Raw genomic sequence first — 12264 nt, forward strand, 5'->3', positions numbered from 1 at the left:
CTTCCCCAGAATTTCAATTCCCTAGTTAGGGAAAGTTAAGTATGGTGTCACATTGAAGGAGGAGGCATACCATGTGGTGAAGGTTAGTGGGAGTTTGGAAAATGTTAGAAACCAGCAAAGGATGACTTAAAAAAAAAGAGGGAGGAAATAGATTGAGAGTAAACTAGCAGGAAACATAAAAACTGACAATAAAAGCTTGACAAGTATATAAAAAAGAAGAGAGTAGCTAAAGTAGATGTTAGTTCCTCAGAGGAAAAAAAACTGGAGAATTAATAATGGGAAAAAGGAAATGTCAGAGACTTTTGTATAGATTTTGTACCTGTCTTCACAGTTGAAAACACAGAAAACATCCCAAGAATAGTAGAAAAATCAGGGGGCAGGGAAAGAGGAACTTAAAACATTCAAGATCAGGAGAGACAAAGTACTAGGAAAACTAATGGGACTAAAGGCTCACAAGGCCCCTGGTCCTGATGGCCTTCCTCCAAGGGTCTTAAAGGAAGTGGCTCCAGAGATAGTGGATGCATTGGTTGTAATCAACCACAGCAACTTATATTTAAATAGCACCATTAACGCCCAAGGTGCTTCACAGGAGCATTATAAAACAAAGTATGATACTGAGCCACGTAAGGAGATATTAGGATATTAGATGACCAAAAGCTTGATTAAAGAGGTAGGTTTTAATCTCAGAATCTTTACAGTGCAGAAGAAGGCCATTTGGCCCATCAAGCCTGCACTGGTTCTCTGGAAGCGCATTCTACATAGCCCCACTCCCCTGCCTTATCCCTGTAACCCTGCAAATTATTTTGAGATAACAGTCCAATTCCCTTTTGAATCCCTCTAGCAAACCTGCCTCCACCACCCTTTCAGGAAGTTTGTTCCAGACTCCAATCACCCTCTGGGTGAAAAATATTTTCCTCACATCACATTTACTCCTTTTGCCAATTGTTTTGAATCCGTGCCCTCTCGCTCTTGAAGCTCTCTTGAGTGGGAACAGTTTCTCACTATTTACCCTGTCCAAAGCTCTTGAATGCCTTAAAGGAGGAGAGGGAGGTAGAGAGTGAGGGAGAATGTAGGGAGCTTCGGCCCAGGGTGCTGAAGGATGGACACAGACGGTGAAGCGATTAAAACTAGAGATGCTCAATAGGCCAGAGTTAGAGGAGTTCCGAGATTGCGGAGAGTTGTGGGATGGAAGAAGATTACAGAGACATAGGGAGGGCTGAGGCCATGCAGTGATTTGAAAACGAGAATGAGAATTTTAAAATCGAGACACTGCTTGGCCGGGAGTCAGTGTAGTGAGCACGAGGGATGAGTTAAGGTATGGGCAGCAGAGTTTTGGATGACCTTAAGTTTACAGAGGGTAGAAAATAGGAGACCAACAGGAGTGTGTTAGAATAGTCGAGCCTAGAGGTGACAAAGACATGGATGAGGGTTTCAGCAGCAGATGAGCTGAGAAGGGATGAAGTCGGGTTATGTTACAGAGGTGGAAATATGTGGTCTTACTGATGGCATGGATACATGATCGGAAGCTCATCTCAGGATCAAATGTGATGTTTGGGTTGCAAATTAACCTGGGCTTAATCTCAGATGTTGCCAGCTAGAGGGATGGAGTTGGTTGCTAGGCAAAGGAGTTCAGAACAGAGACCGAAAACAGTGGCTTCAGTCTTCCCCACATTTAATTGGAGGAAATTTCTGCTCATTCAGTACTGGATGTCTGATAATTTAGCAACAGTGGAGGAGTCGAGAGAGGTGGTGGTGAGGTCGAGCTGGGCGTTGTCAGTGTACACGTGAAAACTAACACCGTGCCTTCGGGTGACATTGCTGAGGGGTGGCATGTAGATGGAAGGGGCCAAGGATAGACCCTTGGGGGACACCAGAGGGGAGGGTACGGGAGCAGGAAGAGCAGCCGTTGCAAGTGATTCTCTGGCTACGATGAGATAGGTAAGAATGGAAGCAGGTGAGAGCAGTCCCACCCAGCTGGACGACAGTGGAGAGGTGTTGGGGGAGGAAGGTGTGGTCAAACCGGATCAGAGGCTGCAGACAGGTGGAGAAGGACGAGGAGGGAAAGTTTACCTTTGTCACAGTGGCAGAAGATGTCATTTGTGACTTTGTAAGGGCTATTTTTGTACTGTGAGAGGGATAGAAACCTGATTGGCGGGATTCAAACATGGAATTCCAAGAAAGATGGCAATGAATTTGGGAGGGGACAACACGTTCAAAAATTTCCTAGATTCTGGAAAATCCCAGAGGATTGGAAAACCACAAATTTAACCCCTCTGTTCAAGAAAGGAGGGAGGTCAAAATCAGGAAACTATAGGCCAGTTAGCTTAACATCAGCCATTGGGAAAATGCTAGAATCCATTATTAAGGAGGTAGTGGCAGACATTTAGAAAATCATAATATAATCGGGCAGAGTCACCATGGTTTTGTGAAAGGGAAACCTTGTTTGATGAATTTATCCGAGTTCTTTGGAGATGTAACAAGTGGGGTGGATAAAGGGGAACCAGTAGATGTTGTGTATTTGGATTTCCAAAAGGCATTCGATAAGGTGTCACATAAAAGGTGTCTGCACAAGAGCTCTTGGTGTTGGGAGGTATGGGGGAGAAAGCAGGAGACTAGCACTAAGTCAGCATGCTCATTTGGAGAGCTGGTGCAGACATGATGGGCCGAATGGCCACCTCCTGCGCTGTGATATATAAGCATGGATAGAGGGTTGTCTCACTAACAGAGTTGGGATAAATGGATGACTCTTTGCAACTCTTTACCCCAGAGAGCAGTGGAGGCTGGGCAATTGAATATATTCAAGGCTGAGTTCGACAGATTCTTGTAGCCAAGGGAAGTTGAGAATTACAGGGGACAGGCAGGTAAGTGGGGTTAAGCCCACGATCAGATTAGCCATGATCTTGTTGAATGGCAAAGCAGGCTCGAGTGGCTGAATGGTCTACTCCTCCTATTTCTACTGTTTATAACGTACCCGTATATTTTACATATATGTTACACATTGCATTGGTACCCTCCTGTCTTCTGAGGCGACGGTGTTCACCATGGTGGGTCAACTCTGTTTGGCGTCGCCCCAGCGTGGCATGGCAGTCTCTGCCGCATTTGCTGCAGAGGGAAGACAGTGGGTTGAGAAGGTGCCCGATTCACTGGCCACTGTTCTCTCTGGGCCCTCTTCTTTTTGCTTCTGCTTCCGATTCCCTTCCAAACACTGCGCCTCCCGAGGTCACAGCTGTCAGCAGCTGTCACCCAGTTGTCAGTGTCAATGTGGACCATCCTCATGTCCCGCTTGCAGGTATGGATGCCCAGGAGGTCATGATCCAGTGGCCAGTTCACCGTGCAGGAGGTCTTTGGGTATACGTCCATCCCTCCATCCAATGAAGGTGGCTGAGCCAAGGCAGACGTTGTTGGCTTAGCAACGAGTGTCTGCTGATGGAATTGGCAGGCTCCAGGGCCTCGGAGTTGTCTTGTTAAGAGATGCTGAGGGTGCGTCTGAGACAGTGGAAGTAGGAGCCGTTCAGCCTTTTCTGCCTGGCACATGTTGTCCGGGTCTCACCGCTGTAGGGCAGAGCACTGAGGACGCCGGCTGTGTAGACTCGCAGTTTGGTGTTCTCAGTCATGTTGCTGTTGTTCCACACTCTCTTGTGCATATATCTTTAACTAATCACTCTTTGGGGATATGGGTGCGTGCGTAAAAGATTGGGCCAGTGTATTTGCGTCTAGTCCACTCCGAGGTTTTGTGCAGGTCATGCTTCGAGTGTGGAGTCGGAAGGGTGAGTGTGGGTTCAGCTGTTCGACCATGAAGGGGATGTAGCTCCACTGCCCCACCCAGTTGGGGGTCACAGGTGGGGGAGGAATCCTTGGCTCAATCCCCACCCCCTCACCCCCACCATTTCAACCCAGGAGCTCAGGCCGACCAGCCCTGATCCTCCAATTGGCTAAAATTAGGCTCAGCTTCTGCAAATAGATTTTGTCTATCTATACCCTACCAGTAAATGGCGCGTGATGCTGGGCTGCTGTTAGTGCATATTTTTTGCATCAAGTGGGTTGTTGTTGCTTGCGGTTGTGAAATGGAGCAATGAAGGAGGAACAGGCAGGAGCTTTAGCTCTACAACAGTTGCTGTGTGGTGGAGGAGCAGGAAGTATAGCTCGTAGCAAGTGTACAGGGAGACTGACGCAGCAAAATTCTTGGTTCCGCAACTCTGGGATGAATTTCCACCCCCCCCCCCCCCCCCACACACACACACACCACCCCCTCGTGCTGTCTTTGCTCCTGACAAAGCTGGTTCACTAACATGTTAGGGGTTGCATTTGGTGATTTAAGGGATGTGGGAGGGGAGTGACCTTGAGAAGAGGAGGCTATGCCGAATAGAAGACACTCGCAGCACTGTCAGTTTGCAGCAAACACTGCACAAACCTCACTGACTCCTTGCAGCTATTTATTTCTAACTTGCAGCCTCCAACACTTCCTCTGGTAATTTTGTAAAAAAAAACCCGAATACAATTTGTAAAAGTTGCGCTTCAGACGGGTGGGGGAGCGAGGTGTCTGTGTGATTGGCTCAGAAGCGTCAGGAGCTTTATTTAAAAATATATCGAGGTGTATTTGTTAATTTGTTCAGGTCGAAACTGTCAGTCACTCTTAGGCCAGTCACCAGCACTTCACACAACCCTCCATTTGCACTACAGCTCTCACACAATTCTCCCCCTCTCCCTCGAAACAAAGAGAAACTTGCATTTCCGTAGTGCCTGTCGTGCCCCAGGATGTGCCAAAGCATTTTACAGCCATGAAGCATTTACTGAATTGTAGCCACTGTTATAATGCGGAAATGAGGCAGGCCAGTTACACATGGCAAGATCCCATAAACAGCAATGTGATAATGATCAGATAATGTTTCTTAGTGATGTTGATTTAGAGATAAATATTGGCCCCAGGACACCGGCGAAATCTGTGCTCCTCTCTGAGTAGTGACTTTGGCGTCTTTTACATCCACCAGAGGGCTTCAGTTTGACATCTTATACAAAAGATGGTACCTCTGACAGTGCAGCACTCCCTCAATACTGACCCTCTGACAGTGCAGCACTCCCTCAATACTGACCCTCTGACAGTGCAGCACTCCCTCAATACTGACCCTCTGACAGTGCAGCACTCCCTCAGTACTGACCCTCTGACAGTGCAGCACTCCCTCAGCACTGACCCTCTGACAGTGCAGCACTCCCTCAGTACTGACCCTCTGACAGTGCAGCACTTCCTCAGTACTGACCCTTTGTCCGTGTGACACTCCCTCAGTACTGAACGTGTGGCACTCCCTCAGCACTGACCCCCCCGGCCGTGTGGCAATCCCTCTACTACACTAGTAGTGTCAGCCTGGACTTTGTGCTCAACTCATTAGAGCGGGACCTGAACCAATGACATATTGACTGGGAGGTGAGTGTGCTACCCACTGAGCTGGGGTTGGTGGTAATCAGTCAGTGGTAGCAAAAAGCTTGTGCTGGCAGTTCCAGAAGTTGTCCCACCAGGGGCGGAGACTAGTGGATGGGACAATGAGTGCCAACTTGGCCGGTGACTGACAGAAAATGGGTTGGGTGTTATTTTTCTGACTAGTGCAGATGGTAGCCTCCTGCACAGGATGCATGCTTGTCACAGATGGCCAGTGAGTGATGCAATCCATCTCTCGGTTCCCTCACTGCTCGGGACACAGACTGAAATCTGTTGTTTTCTTCATCCTGCCTGACTGTGAGAGGAAAGGTTAGAGTTCAAAGCCACACAGCTGGATCCTGCCTGTGGTAGAGGGGTTTGGATTCTTCCAATTTATCCCAGAATATTCAGCTCAATCTCAGATTTTTATTTCAGAAATGAATCATCCAGCTCTTAACGTAACATTCACATCCTTCTTCATTCAGCCATGTTGATTTGACTGTATCTAACTCCCATGCTATACCTGTCCTGGGAGTGTTTGATGGGGACAGTGTAGAGGGAGCTTTACTCTGTATCTAACCCCGTGCTGTACCTGTCCTGGGAGTGTTTGATGGGGACAGTGTAGAGGGAGCTTTACTCTGTATCTAACCCCGTGCTGTACCTGTCCTGGGAGTGTTTGATGGGGACAGTGTAGAGGGAGATTTACTCTGTATCTAACCCCGTGCTGTACCTGTCCTGGGAGTGTTTGATGGGGACAGTGTAGAGGGAGCTTTACTCTGTATCTAACCCCGTGCTGTACCTGTCCTGGGAGTGTTTGATGGGGACAGTGTAGAGGGAGCTTTACTCTGTATCTAACCCCGTGCTGTACCTGTCCTGGGAGTGTTTGATGGGGACAGTGTAGAGGGAGCTTTACTCTGTATCTAACCCCGTGCTGTACCTGTCCTGGGAGTGTTTGATGGGGACAGTGTAGAGGGAGCTTTACTCTGTATCTAACCCCGTGCTGTACGTGTCCTGGGAGTGTTTGATGGGGACAGTGTAGAGGGAGCTTTACTCTGTATCTAACCCCGTGCTGTACCTGTCCTGGGAGTGTTTGATGGGGACGGTGTAGAGGGAGCTTTACTCTGTATCTAACCCCGTGCTGTACCTGTCCTGGGAGTGTTTGATGGGGACAGTGTAGAGGGAGCTTTACTCTGTATCTAACCCCGTGCTGTACCTGCCCTGGGAGTGTTTGATGGGGACAGTGTAGAGGGAGCTTTACTCTGTATCTAACCCCGTGCTGTACCTGTCCTGGGAGTGTTTGATGGGGACAGTGTAGAGGGAGGTTTACTCTGTATCTAACCCCGTGCTGTACCTGTCCTGGGAGTGTTTGATGGGGACAGTGTAGAGGGAGCTTTACTCTGTATCTAACCCCGTGCTGTACCTGTCCTGGGAGTGTTTAATGAGGACTGTAGAGGGAACTTTACTCTGTATCTAACCCTATGCTCTATCTGCCCTGGGAGTGTTTGATGGGGAAAGTGTAGAGGGAGCTTTACTCTGTATCTAACCCCGTGCTGTACCTGTCCTGGGAGTGTTTGATGGGGACATTGTAGAGGGAGCTTTACTCTCTAACCCCGTGCTGTTTTTGTCCTGGGAGTGTTTGATGGGGACAGAGTAGAGGGGGCTTTACTCTGTATCTAACCCCGTGCTGTACCTGTCCTGGGAGTGTTTGATGGGGACAGTGTAGAGGGAGCTTTACTCTGTATCTAACCCCGTGCTGTACCTGCCCTGGGAGTGTTTGATGGGGACAGTGTAGAGTGAGCTTTACTCTGTATCTAACCCCGTGCTGTACCTGTCCTGGGAGTGTTTGATGGGGACAGTGTAGAGGAAGCTTTCCTCTGTATCTAACCCCGTGCTGTACCTGTCCTGGGAGTGTTTGATGGGGACAGTGTAGAGGAAGTTTTACTCTGTATCTAACCCCGTGCTGTACCTGTCCTGGGAGTGTTTGATGGGGACAGTGTAGAGGGAGCTTTACTCTGTATCTAACCCCGTGCTGTACCTGTCCTGGGAGTGTTTGATGGGGACAGCATAGAGGGAGCTTTACTCTGTATCTAACCCCGTGCTGTACCTGTCCTGGGAGTGTTTGATGGGGACAGTGTAGAGGGAGCTTTACTCTGTATCTCACCCCGTGCTGTATCGTTCATATCACCTCTCTCTCTCACCCCATGTCATCTTCCCCTCTTACTCATCCCATGTCATGTCTCTCTATCTCACCCATCATCTCTCTCTCTCTTACTCCACGTCATCTCTCCATAAGAATAAGACATAGGAGCAGAAGTAGGCCATTCAGCCCACTGAGTCTGCTGTGCCTTTCAATGAGACCATGGCTGATCTGCTAATGCTCAACTCCACTTTATTGCCCTTTCCCCATAATCCTCGATTCCCTTACTAATTAAAAATCTGTCTATCTCAGCCATGAATATACTTAACGACTCAGTTTACAGCCCTCTGCAGTAAAGAATTCCACAGATTGACTCGCTTCTGAGAGAAGAAATTCCTCCTCATCTCTGTTTTAAGTGGGTGACCACTTACTCTGAGATTATGCCCTCTGGTCCTAGACTCTCCTACAAGGGGAAACCTCTCAGCATCTACCCTGTCAAGCCCCCTAAGAATCTTATATGTTTCAATAAGGTCACCTCTCATTCTTCTAAACAATGAGTGCAGGCCCAACCTACTCAGCCTCTCCTCGTAAGAAAATCCCTCCATTCCCGGGATCAACCTACCCCATGTCATCTCTCTCTCATCCCAAATGTCATCGCTCGCCCCTTTTCCCTCCAAATTTTCTTTTTTATTCGTTCATGGGAGGTGGGCAGTGACGCTGGCCAGACCAGCATTTACTGCCCATCCCTAGTTGCCCCATTTCAGAGGGCATTTAAGAGTCAACCAAATCGCTGTGGGTCTTTGAGTCACATGTAGGCCAGACCGGGTAAGATGGCAGATTTCCTTCCCTAAAGGACATTAGTGAACCAGTTGGGTTTTACAACAATGGACAATGGTTTCCTGGTCACCATTAGACTTTTAATTCCACACTTTTATCGAATTCAAATTCCACCCGCTGTGTCGGGATTCGAACCTTGGTCCCCAGAGCATTACCCTGGGCCCCTGGATTACTAGTTCAATGACAATACCACGATGCCATTGCCTCTCCAAATGTCATATATCTCTCTCTCCCACCCGTGCCCTTTCCCCCACCCCTCCCAAGCCCTCTCCCCTGCCCCAGGCACCTTCCTTCATGCCCCCGCCGCCCTCTTTCTTCTCCCCAGCCCCCACCCCGAGCTCCACTCTGTTCCGAAGGTCATTTTTGATGAGAACCTGTCATTGATGCTGTTGGGATGATTGTATTTTGGAAACACAGGAATTATGATCTTTCTCCTCTCTTCCGCTCACATTTTCCCACTTCTTCCCACTCCCTCCTTTCTACCCCTCTCTCGCTCCCCCCCCCCCTCCCACAGGAGAGGACCTCTCTGAGCTGGAAGCGGAGGCTGTTCATCTTCAATCTGAGCTCGTTTGTGATTGCTGTCTGTTTCTACTTCCGACACAATGCTTACTGTGAGACTGGAGGTAAGAGGGGCACAATTCTTTCACAAGATGTGGGCATCTCTGGCTAGGCCAGAATTTATTACCCATCCCTAATTGCCCTTGAGATGGTGGTGAGCTGCCTTCTTGAACTGCTGCTGTGGTGTAGGTACACCCACAGTGCTGTTAGGGAAGAAGTTCCAGGATTTTGATCCAGCAGCAGTGAAGGAACGGCCGATATATTTTCCAAGTCAGGATGGTGAGTGACTTGGAGGGGAACTTCCAGCTGGTGTTATTTCCATCCATCTGCTGGCCTTGACCTTCTGGATGGCGGAGGTTGTGGGTTTGGAAGGTGCTGTCTAAGGAGCCTTGGTGAATTCCTGCAGTGCATCTTGTAGATGGTACACACTGCTGCTATTGTGCGTCGGTGGTGGAGAGAGTGAACGTTTGTGGATGTGGTGTCAATCAAGCGGGCTGCTTTGTCCTGGATGATGTCGAGCTTCTTGACTGTTGTGGGAGCTGCACTCATCCAGGCAAGTGGGGAGTATTCCATCACACTCCTGACTTGTGCCTTGTTGATGGGGGGCAGATTTTGGCGAGTCAGGAGGTGAGTTACTTGCTGCAATATTCCCAGCCTCTGACCTGCTCTTGTAGCCACAGTATTTATATGGCTAGTCCAGTTCAGTTTCTGGTCAATGGTAACAGCTATTGATAAGATAGATATCGGGAGAATGTTTCCACTTGTGGGACAGAATAGTACTGGGGGGGACACAGTTTAAGAACAAGAGATCTACTGTTTAAGACTGAGATGAGGAGTAATTATTTTTTCTCTCCGAGGGTCGTTAGTCTGTGGAATTCTCTTTCCCAGAAAGCAGGGTGGCTGGATCATTGAATTTGTTCGAGGCTGAGATAGACAAATTTTTGATAGATGAGGGAGTTAAGGGTAATGGGGGTAGACAGGAAAGTGGAGATCAGCCACAATCTTATTGAATGGTGGAGCAGGCTTGAAGGGTTAGATAACCTACTCCTGCTCCTATGTTCCAATGTTCCAGGATGTTGTTAGTAAGAGTTTCAGCGATGGTAATGTCATTGAATGTCAAGGGAAGGTGATTAGATTCTCTCTTGTTGGAGATGGTCATTCCCTGGCACTTGGATGCCATGAATGTTACTTGCCACTTTGCAACCCAAGCCTGAATGTTGTCCAGGTCTTGAAAACATAGAAACATAGAAAATAGGAGCAGGAATAGATCATTTGGCCCTTCGAGCCTGTTCCACTTTTCAACATGATCGTGACAGACCCTCTATCTCAATGCCACACTCTCCCCATACCCCTTATGGACAAAGTAGGGTGTTCTTTTGTCATTTCTGGTGCCTAGTTTGCTGACAGGTGGTCTGTTTGGTTTTATTCTTATTCAACTTTTCTGCGGCTGTTTGACACATCTGAGTGTCTTGCTCGGCCATTTCAGAGGGCAGTTAAGAGTCAACCACATCTCTGTGGATCGGAAGCCACATGCAGGCAAAACCGGGGTAAGGAAGGCAGATTTCATCCCTAAAGGACGCTAGTGAACCAGATGGGTTTTAACAACAATCTGATCGTTTCATGGTCATTGTTTTGGAGATGAGCTTTTCATTCCAGATTAATTTAATGAATTTAAATTCTACCAGTTGCCGTGGTGGAATTTGAACTCGTGTCCCATGAGCATTAGTTTGGGCCTTGGGGTGATTCATCCAGTGAGGTGACCACAGTGTGACCATTTCACTGTGAAAGTGCAGCTGAGAGAGTCAGCCTGATACTGCATGGACTCATCAACTGAATAGCCAACCCTCCCCCAAAACAGGTATGACACCCCCCCACACCGAAACACAGGGCGCCTCCCTGTGGGTGGGGACCTGTCTTGGTGGGAAGGTGGGGCACACATCTCAGGCTTGGGGATGGGGGGAGGGAATGTGTGTTTCCTGGGGGTTGGGGAGTAAAGACACAAACACACACCTACCAGTGTACACATCACTCCTCCTCTCTGTCCCTCAACACCACACTGGGATTCTGATCTTTGAACAATGGAAAGAATGATACTGGAATCGCAAATGATTTTAAAGTTGGATTGATTCTCATGCAGACCCTGAGTATAAGCTGACCTCTGACCCTCTCTCTCTCTCTCCCCCTCTCCCTCTCTCTGTCTGCAGTTTACACAGTCTTTTCGTTCCTGGAGTATTTGGTGGTTTTGTCCAACATGAGCTTTCACATGACAGCTTACTGGGACTTTGGAAACAAGGAACTGCTGATTGGAAGCCTCCCCGAGGACAAGCGATTCTGAGAGAGGTTCCTGAAGCCCTGTGTCCACAGGGAAGCGGACAATCAGACCCCTGTCTGAGGCACAAAGCAGGGGCTGTCTCAGCGGGCCAGAGGTCACCTATTAAATGGGGAGGAGCGAGCGTGGGGGAGGGGACATTGGCAGTGACGGTCACTGTGACAGTGCCTCTGCTGTCAGTGCCAGAGGATAAAGGAGTGTTTGAGAGAGAGTGAGTGAGAGAATGACTGTGTGAAAGCAGCCTTTATACTGCAAACTGTGACACTGTCAATGTTTCCTGCACATTTTGAACACTAATGATGTGACATTTGGTGGGTTGCTGTGTTTTCCTCATATCCACTGGGAGTTTGAGAATCTGATCTTTAAATTGAAAGAAATGATTTTCTTGATTTCATTTTCTCTCTCCACCCCCCCCCTCCCTTTCCCCCACCTTCCGCCTCCCTCCCTCCTTCCCTTTCTTCCTCCTTCCCCCCTCGCTCTCCCTCTTTCTCTCGCTCTCTCCTTCCGACCCTCTCTCTGTCACTCCTCTCTCTCTCATTCCCTCCTTCCCTTTCTCATTCCCTCCTTCCCTCTCTCATTCACTCCTTTTTCCTCTCTCATTCCCTTTCTCTCACTCCCTCTCCCTCTCTCCCTCCCACCCTCTCTCTCTCCCTCCCACCCTCTCTCTCTCCCTCCCACCTTCTCTTTCTTCCACCTACCCCCCTTTCTCCCTCCCACCCTCCATCTCTCCCTCCTACCCTCACTTTCTCCCATCCACCCTCTTTCTCCCTCCTGCCCTCCCTCTCTCTCTTCCGTCCTCTCTGTCTACCTTCCCTCTCTCTCTCTCTCTTTCTCCCTCTCCCTCCTCCCTGTCTCCCCTCCTCTCACTCTCTTGGTCTCCCCTCCTCTCTTCTCCCTCCCTCTTCTCTCTGTCTCCCCTCCTCTCTCTCTCCTTCTCTCCTCTCTCTCCCCTCCCCTCTCTCTCTCTTCCGTCCTCTTTCTCTGTCTCGCTTC

The 12264-nt window shown here is 48.9% G+C and overlaps 1 protein-coding gene across 2 annotated transcripts in view; it reads left to right on the top strand.

Moving 5' to 3' along the window:
• pgap2 (post-GPI attachment to proteins 2) overlaps positions 1-11687 on the top strand; it is a 37141-nt gene extending 25454 nt beyond the window's left edge. For both annotated transcript variants that reach the window (XM_041199496.1, XM_041199498.1), the window contains exons 5-6: positions 8899-9007; positions 11147-11687. In XM_041199496.1, the coding sequence (XP_041055430.1) occupies positions 8899-9007; positions 11147-11277 (240 nt within the window). In that variant the 3' untranslated portion in view covers positions 11278-11687. The remainder of the gene's footprint in view (positions 1-8898; positions 9008-11146) is intronic.
• Positions 11688-12264: the final 577 nt, after the last annotated feature.

This window comes from Carcharodon carcharias, chromosome 11 (assembly GCF_017639515.1).
Source record: "Carcharodon carcharias isolate sCarCar2 chromosome 11, sCarCar2.pri, whole genome shotgun sequence".
Taxonomy (NCBI): Eukaryota; Metazoa; Chordata; class Chondrichthyes; order Lamniformes; family Lamnidae; genus Carcharodon; species Carcharodon carcharias.